Consider the following 22,262-nt stretch of genomic DNA (forward strand, 5'->3'; position numbering starts at 1 on the left):
ATATATCTTTCAAAACATATAAATTAAAACCTGGTGTAACTTTCACCTAAATCTATACATAACATCTGTTAAATGGATTCAAGACTGCCACTAGATTACATAAACTCTTGTACTTGTAAAGCAGTGGTGAATCACACAGCTATATCCTACTATTCTCCTTCAGATGACTGGGGGGAAGGAAAGAAAGAAATCACTTCAATTTACAAAGTGCTATCAGCTAACATAAAGACAACTCTTCCCCAATAGAGCAGAGTTTTCCAAAACTAACTTATCTCAAGACTCCTGGTTTAAAAGCAGAGAATTGCAAATGATGTTATTGAACAGGAGCAAAAATTGTGGTGTCCCACACATGTTGGTATCTCCAAAACCCTGGATATTGTGTAGAATTCATTCAGGAGCCACATAATTACACTTTTCAGCAAGATGCAATCATTGCAACAACACTGGAATTACAAGTGGAATATGATACCTGTTATCAATTGTGTTGGACAAGGTTACCATTCCCTTACTTACAGGACAAAGTTCTCTTCTCCTCAGATGACAAAGAAACCCTCACATTGGAAAGGGCACATCTCAAGCCTTGTTACTTTTCACCACTTAGAAATGTCAAGCTACAGCAATGTCATTTGGCTCAGAATTGGTAAAAAATTATCAAATCCCTGGTTTGCAATTCCAGCAGAGCAAAACGCAAAAAGAAGAGTTGCTAAATTGTTCAATGTAGGTGTCACTTAACTTAAAATCCACAGACTGTGACAGCTTTTCTCTTCTAAAACCATCAAATGACCTGGAGCATGCATGATTTTATTAAGATCTTGATAGCTATCACATGGAAATTAATGTTTCTGGCTACATTTAGCATATTGTGAAATATTTGCCTGTGTGTTTATTGTGCACAACAACAACAACTCCAACTGTGGCTCTTCTACATTCTTTTATAACCGTTTTATATGCTCAGTGGGGGGACAGAAAAAGAATTTAGTTAATCATTAAGCTTTTTCTTTCTAAAAGCAAGCCATGCTGACTGTCCCAATTAATCAATGTCTCTGGAAGTTGCAAAGGAAATTTAATGCACTGTTTCTGTTTCAAAATCCTTTATGCTAAACACCAGCCTTCTGGTTTTCAAATGAAGAAATACACACACAGCTGAAGAAATACACACACATACTTGATATAATCATAATAAAATTGATTTTGGAGTGGCTGTGAAAGTTCTATTTCAGCCCACTAAAAGCAATTCTTTCATTCCAATACAACTTTCTGAAATGAAAATTAAAAAAAAAACTATTAGTAAACTGAATTTCTTATCAGGAAATTGACACCTAAACATGATTAAGTATTTATGAACCACTGAATTTCACATAATCTATTTCATACCCTTCCATCTGCAGGTGAAGTTGGAGCTTCAGAAAGGTGGACCTGTCAACACCAACCTGTTCTCTAGCATTCCAGAAGGATTTCCTGGTTGCTATTCCAAATATAAACAGAAACCTGCATCTACTACAGGATCAACTACTGAAATTTAGCCAAATCCCAAATATAGTGGCTTACTTTAAGAAGGAACACAAGTCCCTGTGTGGACATCAAGTACCTACCCCAATGTAAGTCAGAAAAAACAGCCAATTTTTGTATTTTTAAAACTATGCCACAACAGAAAGCCTCTAAATTAACACTCAATTATTTGTAACTACATGAGCAGGGGGCAATGTGTTTGTTTACAAATTATGTTCTGGAATTTGACTTCTCAACCCAGGCTCCCACAAAACTGCTCCCCATTAAGCTGTCCTGCAGCTCACCTCACAGAAAAATTTATCCCTAGATCTTCTCCTTGGAGTACTGTGCTAACACAGTTGTCTTCTATTCCTTTTTACAGAGCTCCAGCTATGTAAAGTGCCTAACTATAGACTGCAGAATGTCTTGATTTCCTTATTTCCTTGGCAAGGACCAAGCTTTTTGTTAGATGTTTACTGTTTACCCCATGTCACTTTCAATATAGATTTTAATTTACACAACAGTCCTTCTCATGTACTCAGGGTCTTATTTTCTGTTTGGTTATACCAATGTAAATTAAGAGCAATTTAACTAAATAAAATAGAGTTACAGCAAAGGAAAATTAGCATAACTCAAATGAAAGCCAGTCCACTGTTTAGTAATAATTTCTTTTATTTACTCCAGACTCTCATGCTCATACATCCATTAGAGAGCCAAAGCTGTAATAACAATGTCATATTTTCACAGGAAAAGAAAACAAGGTAGCATTTTCTTACGAACACAAAGGGGCTTTTTTTTTTTTTTTTTTAAGAAAAGGGAATGTAGCTGGATTGCATTTATTTTTCTATTTGTATAGTGGTAGCCACAATTAATAATCATAATATTATGATGTGTCTTTAGAAGAGACTGTTTACACATGTGAGATCTCATGGCATCAGAAAAGCAACTTCATTTTTATGGCACTAAATCTCAGAAGGAAAGACTATCAGTTTGGGGCACATTTACTGTTGTAAATTGTATTTCCATGGGCGTTTTAAAAACAGATACATGTTGGATTATCAAGGAAGGACAAAAAGGATATCTAGAAGACAACAGACCAAAGTAGCCCTGATTTGGATGAAGCTAAGTTACACCATTAGGAGTATGACTTTGCAATTAGGTTTTTAATATCTTAGCTTCTATGAAAAACAACGGTGGTATTTCAACTTAATGACTACAAATTGAAAAAAAAAGAAGATATTCAAAATTAAATTTATTTGCCTTAGTGTGAAGTCTCAAGTACCATTTTTCTTCCATGCTCACTAGGAAGAACACCTTGCAGATTTGCAGCTACACTACCACCATCATTTACAAGACAATCTTGGGGCCCCCTAAAGAAATTGCCTCTCTAAAGATTTTGCTTTAAATAGATGGAGGGAAAAAAGGCCTTGCTTCTACTCCCTTCTCCTCAGCCTTGCCCTGATGGATGGTGTTGCTCATGGGTGGAACAGCTCTGACAGACTTGGAGCAGCCACCATGTCTGGTGGCAGTGATTTATTTCTTCAAGCAGCTTTAAAGTTCAGACATGACATTTCCAGATAGCAGTGACCAGTTAATTTCTAGAACAATAAATAACAAATGCTAAGAATTAAGCATTTGCCCAGATTAAGAGTCTGTGGGACTTGCTATTCTTTAACACATTCCTGTCCTGCGGTGGCCTGGCTTCCTCCTCCAAGCAAACTGGAGGCAGAGCTGGGCACCACCTTCTTGGAGGTCATGACATTATTTGTACATGTGTGTCTTCTGTATATACACACATGCACCTAATGTTTACACATAGTTATCATAAAACATGGCAATAAATAAATAATCACAATGATAAATCACCTGGGGATCCAAGAGACACAAAGGGGCCATGTAAGAGGAGAGCTTGTTATGAGCAGAGGCAGCCACGTGCTTCCAAGGCCTCTCAGTCCAATTTTTAGGAGCTACTTTAGGCAGTGGATGGGGATTTTTCTATTAGCAGATAAGAACTGAAGGTTGGACAGCATGACATAAATCCCTGAAGATCCATTATTGTTCATTTGTTATAGAAACCTAAAAGGAGGGCTCAGCTCCAGCCTTTGGCATCCTACCGAGGAGTATTGAATTTACACAACTCCTTTCCTACGCTGTAAAATGTATCAAAATAAACATATTATACAATGCAGTTGTCTTCCTCCCCTCTTACTCGTCCCTCACACACAAACTCAAAACAGTGCTGAGGAGAAGGAAAAAAAAACCCCAACACAATAAGAGACACCTTTATCAGCCTCAGCCATCTGTGCTCCTTTAGTCTGATCCAAGCATTTTGGCAGGCATGTGTGTGCAGCTTGCTCCTACCCCAGATCATCCTGCCCTGCAAGAAAAAGTCCCCTCCCTCTTCCTCCCCCCTCTCTGCTGGCACAGGTCAGGCAGTATTCTGTGTCTGTTAATTCCAGGACTAGAAATAACAAGGTATTGGTGCATGTGTTTAATTAATTACAATCTCAACACAATCACTTAACCTCATTCTGAAGAACTGAAACCCCACTTGATAACTTGGTCCAAAAAACAAAGAGATGCCAAAAAACCCACACAACTTTCAGTGCTGACCATAGGAATTATCTGGAGTTTAGAAATGTATAGGCAAAAATAAAATAAAACAGGCTAATTCCTCAAAAGTTTCAAATGCAGGAGCTAAGGGCACTGCTAAAGAAATAAAACAGTGGTAAGAAAATCACCACCACCATTAATTAGTTTCCAGACAATCTGACATGACCCTAACTGGGGTTAAAAATCTGGATTTTCATTAATTAGTTCACTGAAATCATAAAGCTTCAAATTCTTTCCTCAAAGTAAGCAGGCATAAAAACATTTATAAGGCAACTTTCAAAGGGAATAGAATCATGCTCAGGAAAAAAAAAAGTCATTTAAATACACTCAGAAATGCAGGTCTCAAAACAGTAAGAGTACAATCAACTACTGAGTTTGCCTTCTGTTTCTAAACAGCCTTGTAATAGCAACGTGTGTTCAATATTTCAGGAAGCATGACACTGAGAGATTAAAAAGAAACGTTGTATTGAAAAGCATAAAGAATGAAAGTGGGGAAAACACCAGGAACCCTGAAGTGTAATATTATAGAAGAAAACCCCTATGGAAAAGTCAAGCTTTAAACATATACTTACAGATGTGCAGCACAGCTCTGGCATCTTATTTATTCCTCTGAACTGTTTCAGGAGAATTCTCTTAATTTATCCAAAATGATCCAGAAAGGAGTTGACATGAAAAGCACTCAGCTCAGCTCTCCAAGGAACAATTTATCTCCTAGTACACTCCTAAGGAAATAGAACCACGTATTTCCCCATACACAGTGCCTAAGGCAAACACACCCCTCCAGCTTAAAGTAGTGTTTCTTCTGTCCTAATACACATACATGCCCTGTGATGTGAACTTGGATTTTTTCTTTCCCCAAATGCTTCAGGATGCTGCACATCAAGTTCTTGTTCTGAAAGCCAATTAGCATGTCTCTGTGTAATTCAGCGCTATCTAGTGTTGGATGCTACTTAAATTAATTTGGTACAAGCAGGACATAAATTCTGTTAATAGCCTAGAAAGAGGACTACATATCTGGGTAGGTGAAACATCATATACATGTTCTTAGAACTAATAGTCTTCTCCTGGATTGTATTGCAGCTACCAAAAATAAAATGTTTGCCTTAAAACCCAAAGAGGACTAGGTACAAAGCACTTGTTTAAAACCTTAAATAAATGTTCTTCTCATTTATATTTTAGACAAAGAAACATTTTAAAAAGGCTTCAGAAGCATTAAAATTTGAACAAATTATCTTCAAAGAAATCCTTGAGGAAAAAATTTAAAATTATTTTATAACCAAAACTAACACTCATTAGGATAACTCATTGGGTTGAAAGTTGTCTTTTGTTATTTTTTGCTTCAACAGTAGATGACAAACTTACTACTGCATCAGCAGCAGTATCGGAGCAGAGTTATGACCCAGACCAGAGCAGCTCCATATGTGACACCTGGCAGAAGGTCTCTGGCAGGATTGCAGAGCCCGCTCCCAAAGGCAGGACATGCACATGGGTGCTGCTGGTCCAGCTCTGCTCTCCAGGAGAGGGCACAGGAATGAGTTGTGAGGCTCCATCTGGTGATGGAGACTCCAAAAGCAGCTGCTGTCCTGACCCAGCTCATAAATCCCCTCTTGGTTCCCATCAGCAACAGAGACAGTCACGCACTGTACTCTTAGGATGCCCCATAAAAGAGAGATCCAACTAACAGCCTGGAAAGGAGTCAGAAGTAACTTGTAAAACACAAAGTCTCCAGCTCAGTTTTATCAGCGCCATTCATACACAACTTCATAAGAAGTAGATGACATGAGGGCTGGAGCACTTCTTCTGTCAGGACAGGCTGACACAGCTGGGGCTGTTCAACCTGGAGAGGAGTCCAGGGACAGAGCACTTTCCAATGTCTAAAGGGGCTACAAGAGAGCTGGAGAGGGACTATTTACAAGGCTTAATATATGGCACATCACAAATCTATTCCCATTTGTTTCACTTAAAGATCTGTGAGAAAAACCCCATCTTTGTGCTTCAGCTCTATTAGAGAATCCAAATCAGCTTCACAGGGCTCTTGGGAGTCATATTATCATCACATGGCCACCACAGAGAACCCAAACTTGCCCATGGGATGATGCCATCTTTGGGACAGAGTGTAGAGTGTAGGAAAGTGATCAACTCCAAGAAGATGCTCTTCTCCAAAAGGAGCCCCCAAAGATCTTTCCATCTGTGAGCCTCAGAGCTGCTGAATGCCCTTCTGTCTGTAGGTCTGGATGGCTGCAGAACCCTTGCACACTTATTTAAGATCAAGATTACTTATTAAGACTGTGTCAATACAAGACACAGCCTACCTGACATCAGCATGCATGTGTGACAGCTACAGGACATGAAATGCTGAGGCAAACTCTTGTTTCCATTACTTTCTGCATAGCTGTTGGCACATAAATTACCACTTCATAACAGGCCCTTTGAAATTCTTTTGCATTAACTAATGCAGCTCAATGTATTTTTACAGCGTGATCATGGCTATCAGTTTCCATCTGTTCTACTGTCCTTTTGGAATGTTTTTGCTGTGAGGAAGTAAACAAAAATAGAGCACTGTAAAAACAAACCTGCCTGACAGTCTAGACTGAGGGTCTAATTAAAAATAAGATTTATTAGAATAGAGAGAAATGTCGCAGTAAAACAAAGACACAGTTTCTCTAATGTCTCTGGTATTATTCTTGGCAAAGCCCAGTCAGGCTATAAATTCACTGAAACAAATCAGTATGGCACCAATGCACCATTCTGATCTAGCATTGCTTTTCCAGACTTGGGGAACATGTGAAGAAAACACTTTGTTTCGCTTCAGTTTTAGTCACCATAAATTCCATTTTTTAACAGGAACATGAGTGTGTTAGGGCTTGACTCCACACAAGAAGGTCTTGCACTGAAGAAGAAACCAAACTGAGTTAACAGTAATGCTGCTCCCTAGTCTAGACACAGTTAAAACAAACTGTACCAGCAGAACTATTTCATGCCAAGGGCTTGCTTTGATAGAAATTAATTGGACACCTTGCTCCTGGAGGGGTGGGAAGTGGCAATTCAAACTTGGAAAGAACATGGAAACTTCTGCCACCCAAAAGGGAATGAGTATCCTTTGGTGAGGTGCAATCTCAGAGAAACTGCACAAGAAACAGGACAAGAACAAGAGCAAAGATCTGAGACACCACCACCAACACAGTTCTGCCCCAGTAAAGATACAGGTGAGGGCTGGGGACACCAAGAGGGCAAAGCAGGCTTTGGTGACCAACTCTTGGAGCAAACAGGCAGCCACTCATTGCTTCACCTAGTGAATGGAAAGAACCCTGCACTCCCTCAGCCCTGGGGATATTACTTTACATGGAAAAGGACTCACTTACCAGCATCGATAGGACCCAAGAAGATTTGGAGATTTGTATGAAGAATTTAACACTTAGCAAAAATAAGCACATGAAAATCTTGCCCTGTTTTTTTGGCTATTATTTCTAGTGTTTGCACTAGAGACACATGAAAAATAATATTTTCCGTAATAAAGAATGTTGTTTTTAGAAGTCTAGTGATTTTTAACATAAAAATTATTAGGTGACCTCACATGCAAAAATGCCCAAAGGCTGCTAAAATAGCAAAGAAATGAGAAATTCTAGATATTAAGAACATTTAGCAAGGTGGATTCATTAAATAAATTAGAGAGGATGAAAAAAGGGCCAACTTTGAATCAAAACATACAAATTGGTTTTGAACAGTTTTCCACATAAGGAACATTCATCTCCCACTCTAGTTCAAGGAGAGCTTAGAGATCCTTTTTCAGATCATGCAAATGACAGCAGTAACTTAAACAACTACACATTTCTTAGAATCAGCAATATCAGTTTTAGGAAGGGAAAAAAGTGTCTTTGAGGTGGGACAAGGCAGCAGATTTTCATTGTTTACTCCAACATTTCATAAGCAGTTTCCTTTTTCAGGCAACAATTGATGTGCCATGTATCATTAAAGAATGAACCAATTTATAAATAGCATGAATACAAGGAGAACCCCATTGTTCTTATTTGCACTGGTAAATATGAGACATGCCAGATAAGACTTCTCTGAAGTGGATTTCTAATTCCCTTACTAAATTTACAGCCTTGCATTAGCCAGCTTGGCTGGAAAAGCAGCACCTTCAGTGTCTGCACCACCAGGCCACCCCTATTCCTCTCTCAAGGGGATGGTGAGGAACACCACACCCCTGAAGCAGTACCCAGCACTAGGGATGCAGGAGTGACACAGCTAGCTCAGCCACAGCACACAGCCTGGGCTGAGACAAAAAGCTCCACATGAGCTATTTACACCATGCAATCCTAGGTTTATGGCACTGGCTGCAGTTCCTACTGAGTCAAGGCAAAACCTCCTCTGATTATCTTTCCAGGAGGCCAAGGCCATTCATTCTACCTTTCTTCATTAATGCCCAGATCTTCACCAAGCATTGTCTGAAATCCTCACATCTTATCTGAATAAGGAACAAACACTTCCCCAGCTTGAAAGTCCAGGATTCCCAACAGTGTCAATCTGTCACAGTTGAGACAGCCACAACACAGAGAGTGTCACCATACAATTCCAGAAAGCTTCAACCCACACAGATTAACACCACTCCAGAAGGCTGCAAGTATCTACCCTTCTTGTTCTTCAGCCCAACCTTTTATATCCTGATGTTGATGCACTGCACCTGTGTGCCCTCAGCTCCCTTTGGAGGTTGGTCAGTGCACCTGGGCACTCCATGGCTCATTGCTGTCAATGCTGCTCAGCTGCTTCTCACAGCTGTACCCACTGGGGATGAGGCTCTGCTGCAGCCCCACCCCAATTACCACAGACTGTGTGCCTACAGCAATCATGAAGCACTCACAAGATGAAGCTACAAATGCAGTGCAAAAGAAAACCCAGCATCTCATTACAGCCTTTCTGCAAATGAAGACAATCCCCCTGTTTTGAGAGGATATTAACATTCCCAGGTAAAAAACACTAACGCAACCACTGATCTGCCTCTCCATGTATTTCCATTTTCAAATCAATACCACCACAAAATCTTTCATTTGAAGTTTATACACCTTCTTCATTTACACCCTCCTCTTCCCTTCCTTGGGACCTATAAACCCATTTGAAGTATATGAAAGATGTTGAACTGAACGAGGAACTCCCCTCCCGAAGTGTTACCCCCTCTAAATTGGCATAGATGATATATAAATCACTCTAAATGATACACATAAGGACTACTGGTTCCTAGCAAACCCACAGCTCCCTTCAAGGAAGCTATGCACTGAAGGGTTAAACACACAAACTGGAGATCCTGTCTAATTCCTCTTAATCCCTGGTTACACAGCACAGAAGATGAGGTATTGTCCCTGGGCTCCTATTATTGCTGCCAGACACAAGCCAGGGTACAACACACGGCCACCCAAAATATCCAGCAGCACACAGTCCTTGTTTGAGGAGGCAGGGCTGATGGGAGCCATGAGGTGTGCAAGTGGTGCCAGTAGGCATTAGTCATTCTATATTAAATATGAAATCATGGTGGTGAAACCCTCAGCCCTGCCCAAAACGTTAAAAGAGGATTTATGTTGGAAAGCCAAGAGAAAGGAGTTTAGCAGTTGCTGAGGTTTTTTTTCCCCAGCAGAAATATTAAGAAAGTTATGGAATGACAAACTGAAGGGACCTCTTTAGGACACCTACATTATTCTTTTTTACATGAGAAAACAGTGATGACGGTATTAACCTAATGATTAGTACAACAGAGGGAAAAGCTGAGACTAATCACCAAACACATTCATACAATGTCAAATCACCTGGTCTGTCACTGTAGATTACAAATGGGATAAAAATCCAAAATAAAATTAAAAAACAAGCTTTCAGATTCAACAACTACCATCCAAAATTACCACCTAGCTGTAAAATACACTGGAACAAGCACTTGCATTTTCTTTACAAATCTCAAATATTTGGTATTTGAAGAAAGTTTTACTTCACTACTTGCACTTTCCTGATACACACCCCACCACCACCACTTTTATTTCCATTTAGTAACAACAAACACGGAAACATACACAAGATAAAAAGCTAGTGATGAAAAAATAAACCACGAATTGTAAACAAATCTTTTTGTTTCCTAAACTTTTGTTGTTACTTTACTGAAAATAACAGAACCCTTCGGTTTCAAGGCATGTCAGCTGCTCTGGGTTCAGCAAGGATTCCCCACAATCCTGCCATTGCAAAGTTCTGCCCTTGGACATACTGTTCACAAAGCACCTACATACAACCCTGGGAGCTGTGCAGTCAGTGGGTCTTCAGTCTGATCCCTTAGGGCAAACCCCAGGGATGGATGAGAAATATTGAAAAGACACTTTCTTCTGTTAGGGCACTAGGTGGATCTTTTCCATATACTTGATATTATTTTAGAAGGTAAATAAAATAAATTAGTGACAGAATTTTTCTGGGGGGGAGGGGAATCACACCACTTCCGAAGGACAAGGATTAATTCACTTTTAGAGCAAGTGGTTTCACGCAAGCCTGCTCTTCTTTTGTACTGCCTGCTGGCAAGACAAAGCTGAGTCATTGTTTCAAAACAGTAAATACCTGTATTTCACACCAGGTATCTGTCACCCAAACCCACTGCTGCAGTCTGTATTAGACAAAAGATCTATTAACGTCCTTACTCCCACTGCTCTCCTCGCCAATCTCAGCACGCTTAGCACTGGGCAGCTCCCCGTGCTCAGTGGTTCACTCACGTGCCACAGTGCAATTAAGATGATTTCTGGCATCAGGGCAGAGAGCATAGCAGGCAATGAGGAATAATCATGTAGACATTGTTAAGAATATGCTATTACCATTTTTCCCTTTTCTTTAACCATATCAAGATACAATACCCAACACACTCTTCATAAGAGAAGACAGAAAATACGCAATATTCACATCTTTTGCCCATGAAAAAAAAATCCAAACCAAAACCAACAAACGAAATAAAATAGAAAAAAAATATTAATATGTGAAAAAAAGCTGTGTTGCTTATTCAGCACCCACTGACAGTCAGCTTGCACACAGAATGTCACTGTAGCAGTTCTTGTGCTGGACAGCAAAAGCCTTCCACAGAAATCCCATCAGAACACTGCATATGGTTATGTTTTTGGAAGTTGAAAGCTGATTATAATTTATAATACATTTATAAAGAAGCACAGTAAGCTAATTACATTTGGGAGAAGACACATTTTAGAGGCCATAAAGATACAACCATTAATAGGAAATTCTAACTCCCGATTATGCCTCGCAATGTTCTTTACAGAATAAAACATTTGCTTGTGATTTCAGAAGTGATTTGCATTCAACAATATAAAAGTTGTTTGATGTTTCAATTGTTGTTCTCTTCCCTGCTCAGCAAATACTCATGTTAAATGCTTTTACAACACGTAAGAATATTGCAGCCATAGGGTTGGGTCTCCTATGAGTCCTTCCCCAGTACAGAAACTCTTTGCTCAAACTCAGAGTTGAAGAGTTGTGATCCAAATACCCAACGACAAATGCCTGACCCTCAAAACAACTGTCCATCAAGACAAAATATGACACAAGAGTAAGGAAAAAATCATAAATGTGTCTCTTTTACAAATTGCTAGCAGGGGTACAAAGACCTGCACAGCAGGAATATTCTCATAAAAATAGCATTAATTACTTAAACCAGCAGCACTGCTAAAACAGGTCTTTTTCCAATACACTACTGTTGGTCAAAACATGACCATCAGCAGCACGTTGCACACACAGCAGGATGGGATCACATCTCTGAGATGGAACAGTGCTCAAATTCCCTGACAAACACTTCAGAGAGGATCTGTCACTGCCAGTATAGGAGAGCAACATTACACACATATCATACTTAACCTGCAGAAGAAACAACAAAAGTAGCTATGAAGAGAAAAAAATCCACAGCTATCACGTAAGAATTGAAAATACCACTTTTGCTAAAATAAAACAAAAAAAAACCCCAAACCTGCAAACCACCACAGTACCAAAACTAACACTTAATTCCTAGGAGGAAGTACGGCTGGGGGATCTGTAGGGCTGTGCAGTACTGAGGGAGTATGTTCAGTTGGAGAGGGAAATGGTTGAACCACTACACACTACCACCATCCTCTCCTTGCCCACTCAGCAGTGCCAGCCCCAAATTTCCTGGAATGGCAAGTCAAAAGCTCGTGGTGAAGTGCAGCAGGCAGCTCCAGGGGATGCTGCAACTTAAAGCAAACCTAAGACTCCTTTTCACCACCCAGCTTCCCAGTATTACTGCAGAAGACAGCAGGAACGGTGTGAATGATCAGCGCTGTGACTGATAACAGAGCAAATAAAACACTTGTACTTCACAGATGACATTCCAAACCTGGTTTCCACCCATTGCTTTTCAAGCTAGTCAGGCAGAAAACAGAAAAGACCCTTCAGTCAAGGCAAATGGCTTTGTGATAAGGGAAGTTTCCAACTGAAATGCTATGGTTTTACAATCTGTCACATCCAGGAAGAGAAACAAAACCATTTGCATACTCATCAGTCAGTTAGGTAAAAAAAGTAACTGTGTATGAGGAGACCTATCATCCTAGGGACTTAAGCCAGGCAGGGATGGCAAGAACTTCCATGACTGGAGACACTACATGAGCTGTTCAGAGCTAATTCTCATGTCCAACACTGACACCACAACTTCAGTGAAAAACCAATCATAATCCTGGAATTACACAGGAGTAAAAAGACAAAGAAATAATTACTGAATAAACCTTTACCTCTGCTCGTTGCGTGCGGGGCAAAACAGATGACTTCTCAATGGCATAAACATCCACCAGGTAGAGTCGTGCTCCTTGCTCCCTGTCCAGAATGGCAGCGGTCTGGATGACCCCGGTGTGGCGCCCGATGGTGAAGAGGCGCCCGAGGCTCTTGTCCTCGCACCGAACAGACACGATGTAATACTCCACCTGTGCCTCAGAGCCCCGCGGGCTCGCCGCCTCCAGGGATATCACGTTTGTCCCAATGGGCTCTCCCTCTTTCAGGATGGTGATGTATTTAGGCTGAGTGAAAACAGGCCCATCAACCCCTTGCAGAATTATAGTCATCTCAGTGGTGGATTTTCTCCTTTCTGGGCCCAGGTCAGTGGCAGAAACGATGAGATTGTAGATGAGCTGAGAAGGCACCAACGCTGAAGCTACTCTTAAATCTCCGCTGTAGCGATCCACAATGAAGGTTTCGGTATCCCCATTGACTATCTCATACTCCACCTCCCCATTGGCACCCTCGTCAGGATCCGCAGCGATAATCGTGGTTAGGATTGAACCGATCACAACCGAGGGGTCGGCCGCGAGGGCGTTCTGTGATACGAACACGGGTACATTGTCATTTTGATCCGTCACCAGAATGGTCACATTCTTGAGGGCAAATCGCCTGGACTCCACAGGAACAGCCTGATCGGTGGCTTTGACTGTTAACTCAAAGAGATTGGCAAACTCCCGATCAATTTCAGCATTGGTAAATATTGTCCCTCTCACCTCATCGATACGGAAGTGATTCCCCCTTGGCATCTGCTGGATGATTGCATACGTTAGCTGCCCATTAATATCTGCGTCTGGATCGTGAGCAGTCACAGAAATGACAGAGCTACCCACAGGAATGTTCTCAACAATTGATTTAAAGATGTCTCCCGGAGGAAAATGAGGAGGGTTATCATTGAAATCCCTAACGTGTATGACCACTGACATGGTAGAGGATCGCGGGGGCCTTCCTTGGTCTTTTGCCGTTATATTTAGCTTATACAGAGATTGTGTCTCAAAGTCCAGTTTCTTGGCAAGAAAAATACTCCCGGTGTTAGGACTGATGCTAAAGGTCCCATGATTGTTTGTCCCTGTAATGCTATAGTGGAGGTCAGCATTGTCACCTGAATCAGAATCAGTGGCAGTGACAGATGACACAAGTTCACCAACCCTCATATTTTCTAAGACATCCACTAACAAGGTTGATTTAGGGAATGAAGGGCTGTTGTCATTTTCATCCAATACATCAATGCTCAACATGCAAGTCGAACTTAGGGAAACGACTCCAGAGTCTACTGCTTGGATAACGAGGGAATACGATGCAGTAGCCTCATAATCTAGTCGGCCTACTAAGGTCACTTGGCCTGTGCTGCTGTCTATTACAAACTGATTTTCTTCATTTCCCTTGATTACAGAATACTGAATCAACCCATTAACCCCTTCATCAACATCTGAGGCTGAAACTCGCAGCACCTGTGTCAGATTTGCTGCCAATTCTGATATAGTAGCTTGGTAAAGATCTTTCAAAAATTTGGGGGCGTTATCATTGATGTCTTTCATGTAGATCTGTACAGTTGCCTGATCTTTCAGAGGCTTTGGCAACCCCTGATCTGTGGCTATTACTGTAAGGCTAAATACTGCAGCTCCCCTCTGTCTCATGAGAGCTTCTCTGTCAAACTGATGAGTGCTTTTGATTTCCCCAGTTACTGTGTTCAGCTCAAAATCTGGCTGCATATGCTCAAATGAATACCTGACCTCACCATTCAGCCCAAAGTCTTTATCTACAGCATTTATTTTACCCACATATGACCCACCCCTCTGTTCCTCTTCAAAATAAAACACATAGTTGGTACTGTTGAAAAGGGGCCTGTTATCATTTACATCCTCCAGAATCACAGTAACATTCACAGTAGCATTGAGTGGTTCTACTGCCCTATCAGCAGCAACGACCAGTAAAACATATCTTTCCTGAAGCTCACGGTCCAGTTCACTTTTTATATACAGCTGGCCATCTGGGAATATGCCAAAGGCATCCCCAGCATTTCCTTCAATTATACTGTAAGCTATTTCACCATTCACTCCTGAGTCTTTGTCAGAAGCCTGTACCTTAAAGAACCTGGAATTCACGGGCTCTGACTCCAAAATAGTAATTTCATAGGAAAGCTGGTCAAACACAGGCGGGTTATCATTTACATCATGGACAGAGACAGTCAGGATAAAAGCAGAGGACAGCTGAGGCACCCCCATATCCGAGGCCAGAATTTCAACCTGGTAAGACCCAGCATTTATGTCAAGCGGTCCCGTTAAGCTTATAGCACCACTTTGCTCATTGATTGAGAACAAGCCCTTTGGGTTTTGCTTAAGGCTGTAAAGGACCATGCCATTAACACCTTCATCAGGATCAAGAGCTTTGGCCTGGAATATGGTATGCCCAGCTTTCCAGTTCTCAACGACATTTACACTTTCCACCACTTGAATGAAGTGTGGGGAATTGTCATTTAAATCTTTGACAGTTATATTCACTACAGCATCGCCAGTTATCGCCCCACCTCTAGCAACCACCTTCAGCTGGTAAAATGCTTGCTCCTCCCTGTCAATAATACTGGCTGTGGTGATCTGCCCCGTCACCCTGTTGATGGCAAACACACCCCTCTGGTCACCTGTCGTAATGAGGTAACTGATGTTGGTGTTAAGGTCCATGGTGGAAGCAAAAACAGTACCTACGTGGTAACCCAGGGCAACGTTTTCAAAGACAACAAAACTGTATGTGCTCTGGCTGAAAACAGGGGGGTTGTCCTGTGTGTCCAAGACAGTGATGGTGACAATGGCTTGATTCTGTGACTGAAGATGGCCACCGTCAGTGGCCACAATCTGCAACTGGTAAGCAGTTTTCTCCTCCCTGTCCAGGGCTATTTTTGTTGTGATGACCCCTGTCTGCCCATGGACCTGAAACCTGGAGGTATCTCCAGCTGAGATGCTGTACTTGACTGTCCCATTGGGTCCCAGATCGGGGTCCGTGGCAGACAAGGTGGTCACATAGGTGCCAGCTGGCTCATTCTCTTGGATATGGGCAAAATACTGAACCGGGTAAAAGACAGGGCTGTTGTCATTCACATCCAGAATGGTCACGTTAACTCGGGCTACTGAAGAAAGGGGAGGAGAGCCCAAATCAGTGGCCAAGACCTGCAAGGAAAAGTGAGACTGCTCTTCCCGGTCCAGCTGTGAGATGGTGCTGAGCTTGCCTGAAAGCGGGTCCAAGCGAAACATCTGGCGAGGGGTCACAGAGGAGGGGCCAACTGCTACCAGCGCTGGCTCGGCTTCCTGCAGGGAGAAGCGGACAGTCCCATTGTCCCCCTGGTCCCCATCAGTGGCACTTAGGACAAGCAGCTCAGTTCCTGATGGGGAGTTTTCAGCCAAGGACACCTGGTAACCCTCAGGGTGACCGAAGAGAGGCTTGTTGTCATTGACATCCAGGATAGTCACCACCAGCTGTGCGTAGGAGAATTTGGGCTGCACCCCCTGGTCACGGGCACTGACATTGAGCACCACCTGAGAAGCAGTCTCCCGGTCCAGCCTGCTGGAGCTGGATGTGCCCGTGGCATGGCTGGCAGTGCCACCCTCGGGGACAGCCGTGGTGACCAGCCCACTGTGTTCACTGATTCGGAACCAGCCCAGCTCATTGCCCGAGACAATGCTGTACTTGAGATTGGCATTGAGGCCCGAGTCACGGTCCGTGGCACTGAGGCCCCGCACGTAACTGCCCGGGGGCACGTCCTCACTGATGTTCACCATGTACACCGACTGCCCAAAGACAGGCGGGTGGTCATTGATGTCGTTCACAAAGATCACCAGGCTGGCTACCGAGGAGCGGCTCATGGGAGCTGCCACCGCTCCGTCGGGGGAAAAGACAGAAGTGGGGGAGCCTGGAGGTGGTGGTGGGGCCCCGTAGTTATCCGCCACTGCCACAGTAAGGTTATAAGCTGGGATGCGTTCCCGGTCCAGCGCGGCTGCTACCTTGATGAGGCTGAGGTTGGGTACCTTACTGCTGTGCACCTCAAAGTGCCGCTGCTCGTTTCCCGCCAGGATCGACACGGAGATGTTCCCATTGGCCGCCGGAGAGTCGGCATCACTCACTGTCAGCAGAGCCACCACTGTGCCAGGGGCCGCATTCTCATCCACAGAGGCAAACCGGGAGGTGGCCGGGAAGTAGCGGAACTTCACCCGGGGCTCGTTGTCATTGACGTCGAGCAGGCGGATGAGGGCCTCGGCCCGGCCGCTCAGCGCCGGCACCCCACGGTCCATGGCCTGGACCGTCAGCGAGTACTGCTGCCGCATCTCGTAGTCCAAGCGCTCACGGATGCGGATCACCCCACTCTCGGGGTCCACCTCAAAGGGGAAGCTGCCAGCCCCGTCCCCAGTGCCGCTGCCATCGCCTCCTTCCAGGCGGTAGCGGATGTCAGCATTGGTGCCCTCATCAGCATCAGCCGCAGTCACCTGGAGAACGCTGGCCCCGACAGGCGCATCCTCAGGCACTCGTGCCTGGTAAAGTGTCTGGCTGAAGATGGGGGGGTTATCATTGATATCCTGGATGGTGACGTTGACCTGAAGGTACCCTCGCCGACGGGGCTCGCCCTTGTCCTCCACCTGCACCAACAGCTGGTAGGTGGGGGTGGCCTCCCGGTCCAGCCCTCCACGGGAAACCAGGTGCAGGAAAGCCCCCTCGCCGCTGGGGTTGAGGGTGATGTTGAGGCGGAAGCGGCCCTCCTCGTTGCCGGCCACAATCCGATAGGAACCGTGGTCTACGCCATTGGTGCCACTGTCGGCGTCAGTGGCTGTGTCCAGGATGAGCTGGCGCCCGCTGCCCGTGTCCTCCTTGAAAGTCACCACGATGGAGGGGTCGGGGAAGACGGGCGCGTTGTCGTTGAGGTCGAGCACCAGGACGCGCACCTCGCTGGGGTAGGTGGGCTGGCTAGAGAGCACCACCAGGTCCACCACGTCGCTGGCCAGGCTCTCGCGGTCGATGGTGGCGCGGGTGTGCAGGGCGCCCGAGGTGGCGTTGATGGCGAAGAGCTCGTGGTGCTCGCTCAGGCGGTAGGTGAAGCCGGGCCGGGTGGCAATGGTGCCCACCCAAGTGCCGGGCGGCTGCTCCTCCAGCACCCGGAACACCTGGCGCGGCTCCGCGGCGGCGGCGGCGCTCCCCAGCGGCGGCAGCAGCGGCAGCAGAAGCGATAGCAGCAGCGGCGGCGGCGGCCCGCGGGCGGCGGGGGAGCGGCCCATGGCGACCCGGGGGCGCAGCGCCCCGAGGGGGCGACCCGGCTCCGCCGCTTGCCCCGCTCCCGCTGCCCTGCTCGCCGCCTCTCTCGGCACCCGCGGACGCTGCGCTCCGGACGCGGACGGGAGCGGACCCAGCGGCGCGCCGCGCTCACGGGACGCTCCGGCTCTGCCGCCGCTCCTCCCGCCGCCGCTCCGGGGCTGGGGGGCGGCCGGGGGCGCCGCGCCGCATCGCCGCTCAGAAGCCGCCGCTGCTACCGCCGGGGCCCCCCGCTCCCGCGCGGTGCCCGCCGCCCCGCCGGCATGCCCGGGCGCACGGCGGCCGAGCCGGTCCGTAATCCACGGCCGCCCGGACCCAACTTTGCCCGGCGCTCATGGATCCCGGCCCTCTTGACGCCCGGGCCGGCTCCCCCCACGGCCGCCCATTGGCCGCCGAGCCGCGCCGCCCCGCCCCGGCCCGCCCCCCGCACCTGAAGGGCCGCCCCGCCGGGACCGGGACGGGCGGGGCGTGAGGGGGAACCCCCCTGGCCGCGCCGGGAGCGGGGCCCGGGTCCTTCGGGACCTTCCCGCCTGGAGCGGGGAGCGAGCCGGGAGCCTAGCGGGCTGGGCGGAGTAGGTCGAGCTGCCCCCGTACCGGGGGACGGGGCTGCGGCGGGCGCCGCTTACTTTGGAGGTAGCTGTGGAGGGAACTTGCGGGACCCGTTATCCCGGGAAGATGCGGCGCTGGCCGCGCCTCCTGCGGGCCGGCAGCGCCCTCTGCCGACACCGCCCGGCCGGCTCCCGGCGACGGGGAGCATCACCGGGATGCCGGAGCGTCCCACGGGAACCGTGTCCTCGCTCCCGACCGAAAAGCCCCCCTCCTTCCTCCATCCCAAAAAGCCTGCAAAAAATCGAGGAACCTCCTTTTCCCTGCGGCGGCTCAGGCAGGAAAAGTTTTAATTTTGTATGAGTTCGTCTTTAAATACAAGCAACGGTCGTAAACAAAAATCTCTAGATAGCAATTAAAGTCCCAAAGGTAAATCTAGCAATTAAAGTAACAAGGTAAATCCAGCATAGCCGCATGAGGGATCAGCAAATTACAGAATTTTTGTCTCTGTGAGTTAAAGAACCTTCCAGCATAAAGAACTTTTCCAGCATGGGAAAGTGAGAAAAGAAGTGGGGAAAAAAAGTAGGAGTGTAGAAGGATGTGGTGTCAAAGGCAGTTTGTTCCCCGCTAGTACCCTGGATATGATTAAAGAAAGGGAGGTCAAATGACCATTATCAGCAGTCTTGACTGGAAGCAGTAAGGAAGTTCCGTATTGTCATCTAACACAAAGAGATACCTCGGGCCAGTAATTCCGGCAAATCCCTCTAGGGATGGATCCTCACACCCGCGATCAGCCCCGACCCTGTGGACACAGCAGAGAGCTGAGGTTGGAAGCCTGGTGCCCAACACCTCTCCCTGCATGGCAGTGCTGTGTCGCAGGTAATATTTCCTCTGGCACACCGCTGCCCTCAGCCTGTATTCAGTATTTCATTTCTCAGCGTCTGCTACCGACCTGGAGAAGAGCTTTTGTGTCTCTGCCTTTCCTAGCTGCACTAGTTCAATAGGAGATAAGTCATCCACGAACTATTCTTGGAGTAAACACCTCCTCCTCTCTTGCGAGGAGCTGGGCGATAAATCTATGGGACAACTGAAGAACAGGTCATCTGTGCTGTCGCCCGCCTGGATGCACAGCGCTGCCGCGCTCTGCGCCAGTTCTTTGATATTTAACTCCACCTACAGGCGTGTATCGACCCTTGCCTGCAGCCAGCAGTTCGCTGGGTGTTCTCGAAAGGCGCTTTCTTTACTTCTTTTAAAAAATGCTCGCGTCTTAGATGAGCCAGCAAAACCCAACAGTGATTCACGAAGAAATAAGATTGTATGGGCTGGAGGGGGAGGATTACCGACATAAATTAACATCAGCCTTCACTAGAACGGGTCTTCGAGCTTAATCACTGGAGTTTTTTCCTCACTGCATGAGATTTTTCACATCTGCCAGGTAAATTTGACCTCCAAGTCCAAAACACAGCACAGAGAAACATTCTGCCCCTGAAAGGGACTGGTTCTTTCCCTAGTTATGATTAAAATTAGAATGAATCACTAACCAGCTATATTTCATGTGGAACAGGCATAATCTTGTTCTGACATTGTTCAAGCTCTTCTGTGCCCATAGCTTGTGCTTTCCTTTGGGTTCTTCTCTCAAATGTCAAAATAAGAGGCGCTGCTGCAAAAGTATGGAAATTCAAATATATGAAAGCAAAACATCAGCCTTTTAAATACTGTACATCAGCAGTAAGCAAAATGGCTAAAATTCTGGGCAAGAAAAAATATCCAGAAAACAGGAGAATATCGAGACAACTGGTTTTAAAGCACCATTTTTTTGCTACTCTAAAAATTCATAAGTAATGTCTGTCAATATTAGATCCCAGAATTATCATTTGTGCGCCTTGCATTATATTAAAAGAAAATGATACATTGCAATGTTTTGCAACACATGAGAATGAATCAAACAAAATCTATTTGCCAGTTTAGAGGCCATGTCATTTAATATTTGCAGTTATATAAATAATCTGATACGATAAATGTAAATATCTCAGAATTCTTTCAAAAACATAATTTGCTTAAGCCTTTTGTACCTGTAGATGTAAAACTGTTTTTCTAGATCAGTCATTCACAAAAGAAAAAAGAACACCCTTTAAATTCCTGAAGTGTTTCAATATATCAAAATTCCATTCCTTATGATTCAGAAAGTTACTTTTTTAAATCCAAATGTTTATGAAAAGTTATACAAAACTTTACAGACAATTTTCAGTTACAAAAATAATTGCAGACAATTTTTAAAAAATAATTTTCTTGCTACAACTGCAATTTTTTTACTGTGAGCTGTTTCAAATGTAGTAAAACTTAGAAGATGTTTTAAAACCAACTGTACTTTTTAAAATTTTATTTTAATGGCTAAGAAAAGCCCATTAAAATTGAAGAAGCTTTGGTAGATATTAAACAATACCTTTATCACAAAGTCTGTGCATGTCAGTGGAATTAACTCTGGTGGTTCATCAGCATAAGTGTGGATTGAGTTTTGACCCCTTTTAGATAAACACAAATACATTTAGACAGAGTTAAGACTGTGCTAAGAAGCACTCCACCACTCTTAACTTGCAGGAATGGAAATAAAGTGAAGAATAGGTCATTTTTGCACTTTTTGTCTTGCCTCCAGCTCTGTTGATAACACCTCCCAACACTTCATCAGGCTTTCACCTCCAGATATGGGAGAAGCAATCTAATCCCAACACTGTCAGCTCATGCTCCACTGCAAAGTCTTAATAATGACCTCAGTGTCCATTGTCAACAGATCAACACATCTGGCTGTCACGTTTAATGTGCTTCCAGTGCTGTTTTTGCCTAAAGTGGGCCATGATGCTGCTGAAATGTTGTGCTGGAAGGCACAGACAGTACAGAAGCAGGGGGCTGATGAATGAAGTGAAAAGTGTTATAGGGAAGAAAAAATTTCTAAGCAATTTTTTTCCTTGGGTAAATCTAATGAAAATTGAATGCATACCTATTATCTCACAGAGCCCTCGGAGGTCTCAGGGTTGCAATTGGATATCACAACAGGGAGAGAATTTTATTCTGCAGCCAGAACAGGAACTGGTTATGAATTTAGCAGATCTGGCAGGTAGGTTTCTGTGTTTTATATTTGATGCGCTGAAGGTAAGAGCACGAAGGCTCTGTTTGATGCACCATACTCCTGAGTGATGCAAGACTGGGCATTGGGCATTCTCATTATTCCTTGAAGGCAGCTGGAATCCTGCCCACACTTGCATCATTACAGTTTAGTTGATGATCTTAAAGGTCTTTTCCAACCTAAATGATTTTATGATCATCTACAGATCCCAACTTCATTGAAGTCTTCATTGATGTGAGAAATTTCTTTTTTAAGAGGGTGCAGCATGTGTTTGATGAATGAGTAAATCTATTTTTCTTTGGTTCTCTTACTGAACTTTTTCTCTGTTGTTTCCTTTTACTAACTGCATTTGAATTTTTAACACCACTTCATTGTTCAGATAGGGACAGATAGAGTGGAAAAT

At 44.7% G+C, this 22,262-nt stretch overlaps 1 protein-coding gene across 1 annotated transcript in view; it reads right to left on the minus strand.

Moving 5' to 3' along the window:
• FAT4 (FAT atypical cadherin 4) overlaps positions 1–18,158 on the minus strand; it is a 123,043-nt gene extending 104,885 nt beyond the window's left edge. The window contains exon 1 of the mRNA XM_053940696.1: positions 12,864–18,158. Within this exon, the coding sequence (XP_053796671.1) occupies positions 12,864–18,158 (5,295 nt within the window). The remainder of the gene's footprint in view (positions 1–12,863) is intronic.
• Between the last annotated feature and the right edge of the window lie 4,104 nt (positions 18,159–22,262).

The sequence above is a fragment of the Vidua chalybeata genome, chromosome 4 (genome assembly GCF_026979565.1).
Source record: "Vidua chalybeata isolate OUT-0048 chromosome 4, bVidCha1 merged haplotype, whole genome shotgun sequence".
Taxonomy (NCBI): Eukaryota; Metazoa; Chordata; class Aves; order Passeriformes; family Viduidae; genus Vidua; species Vidua chalybeata.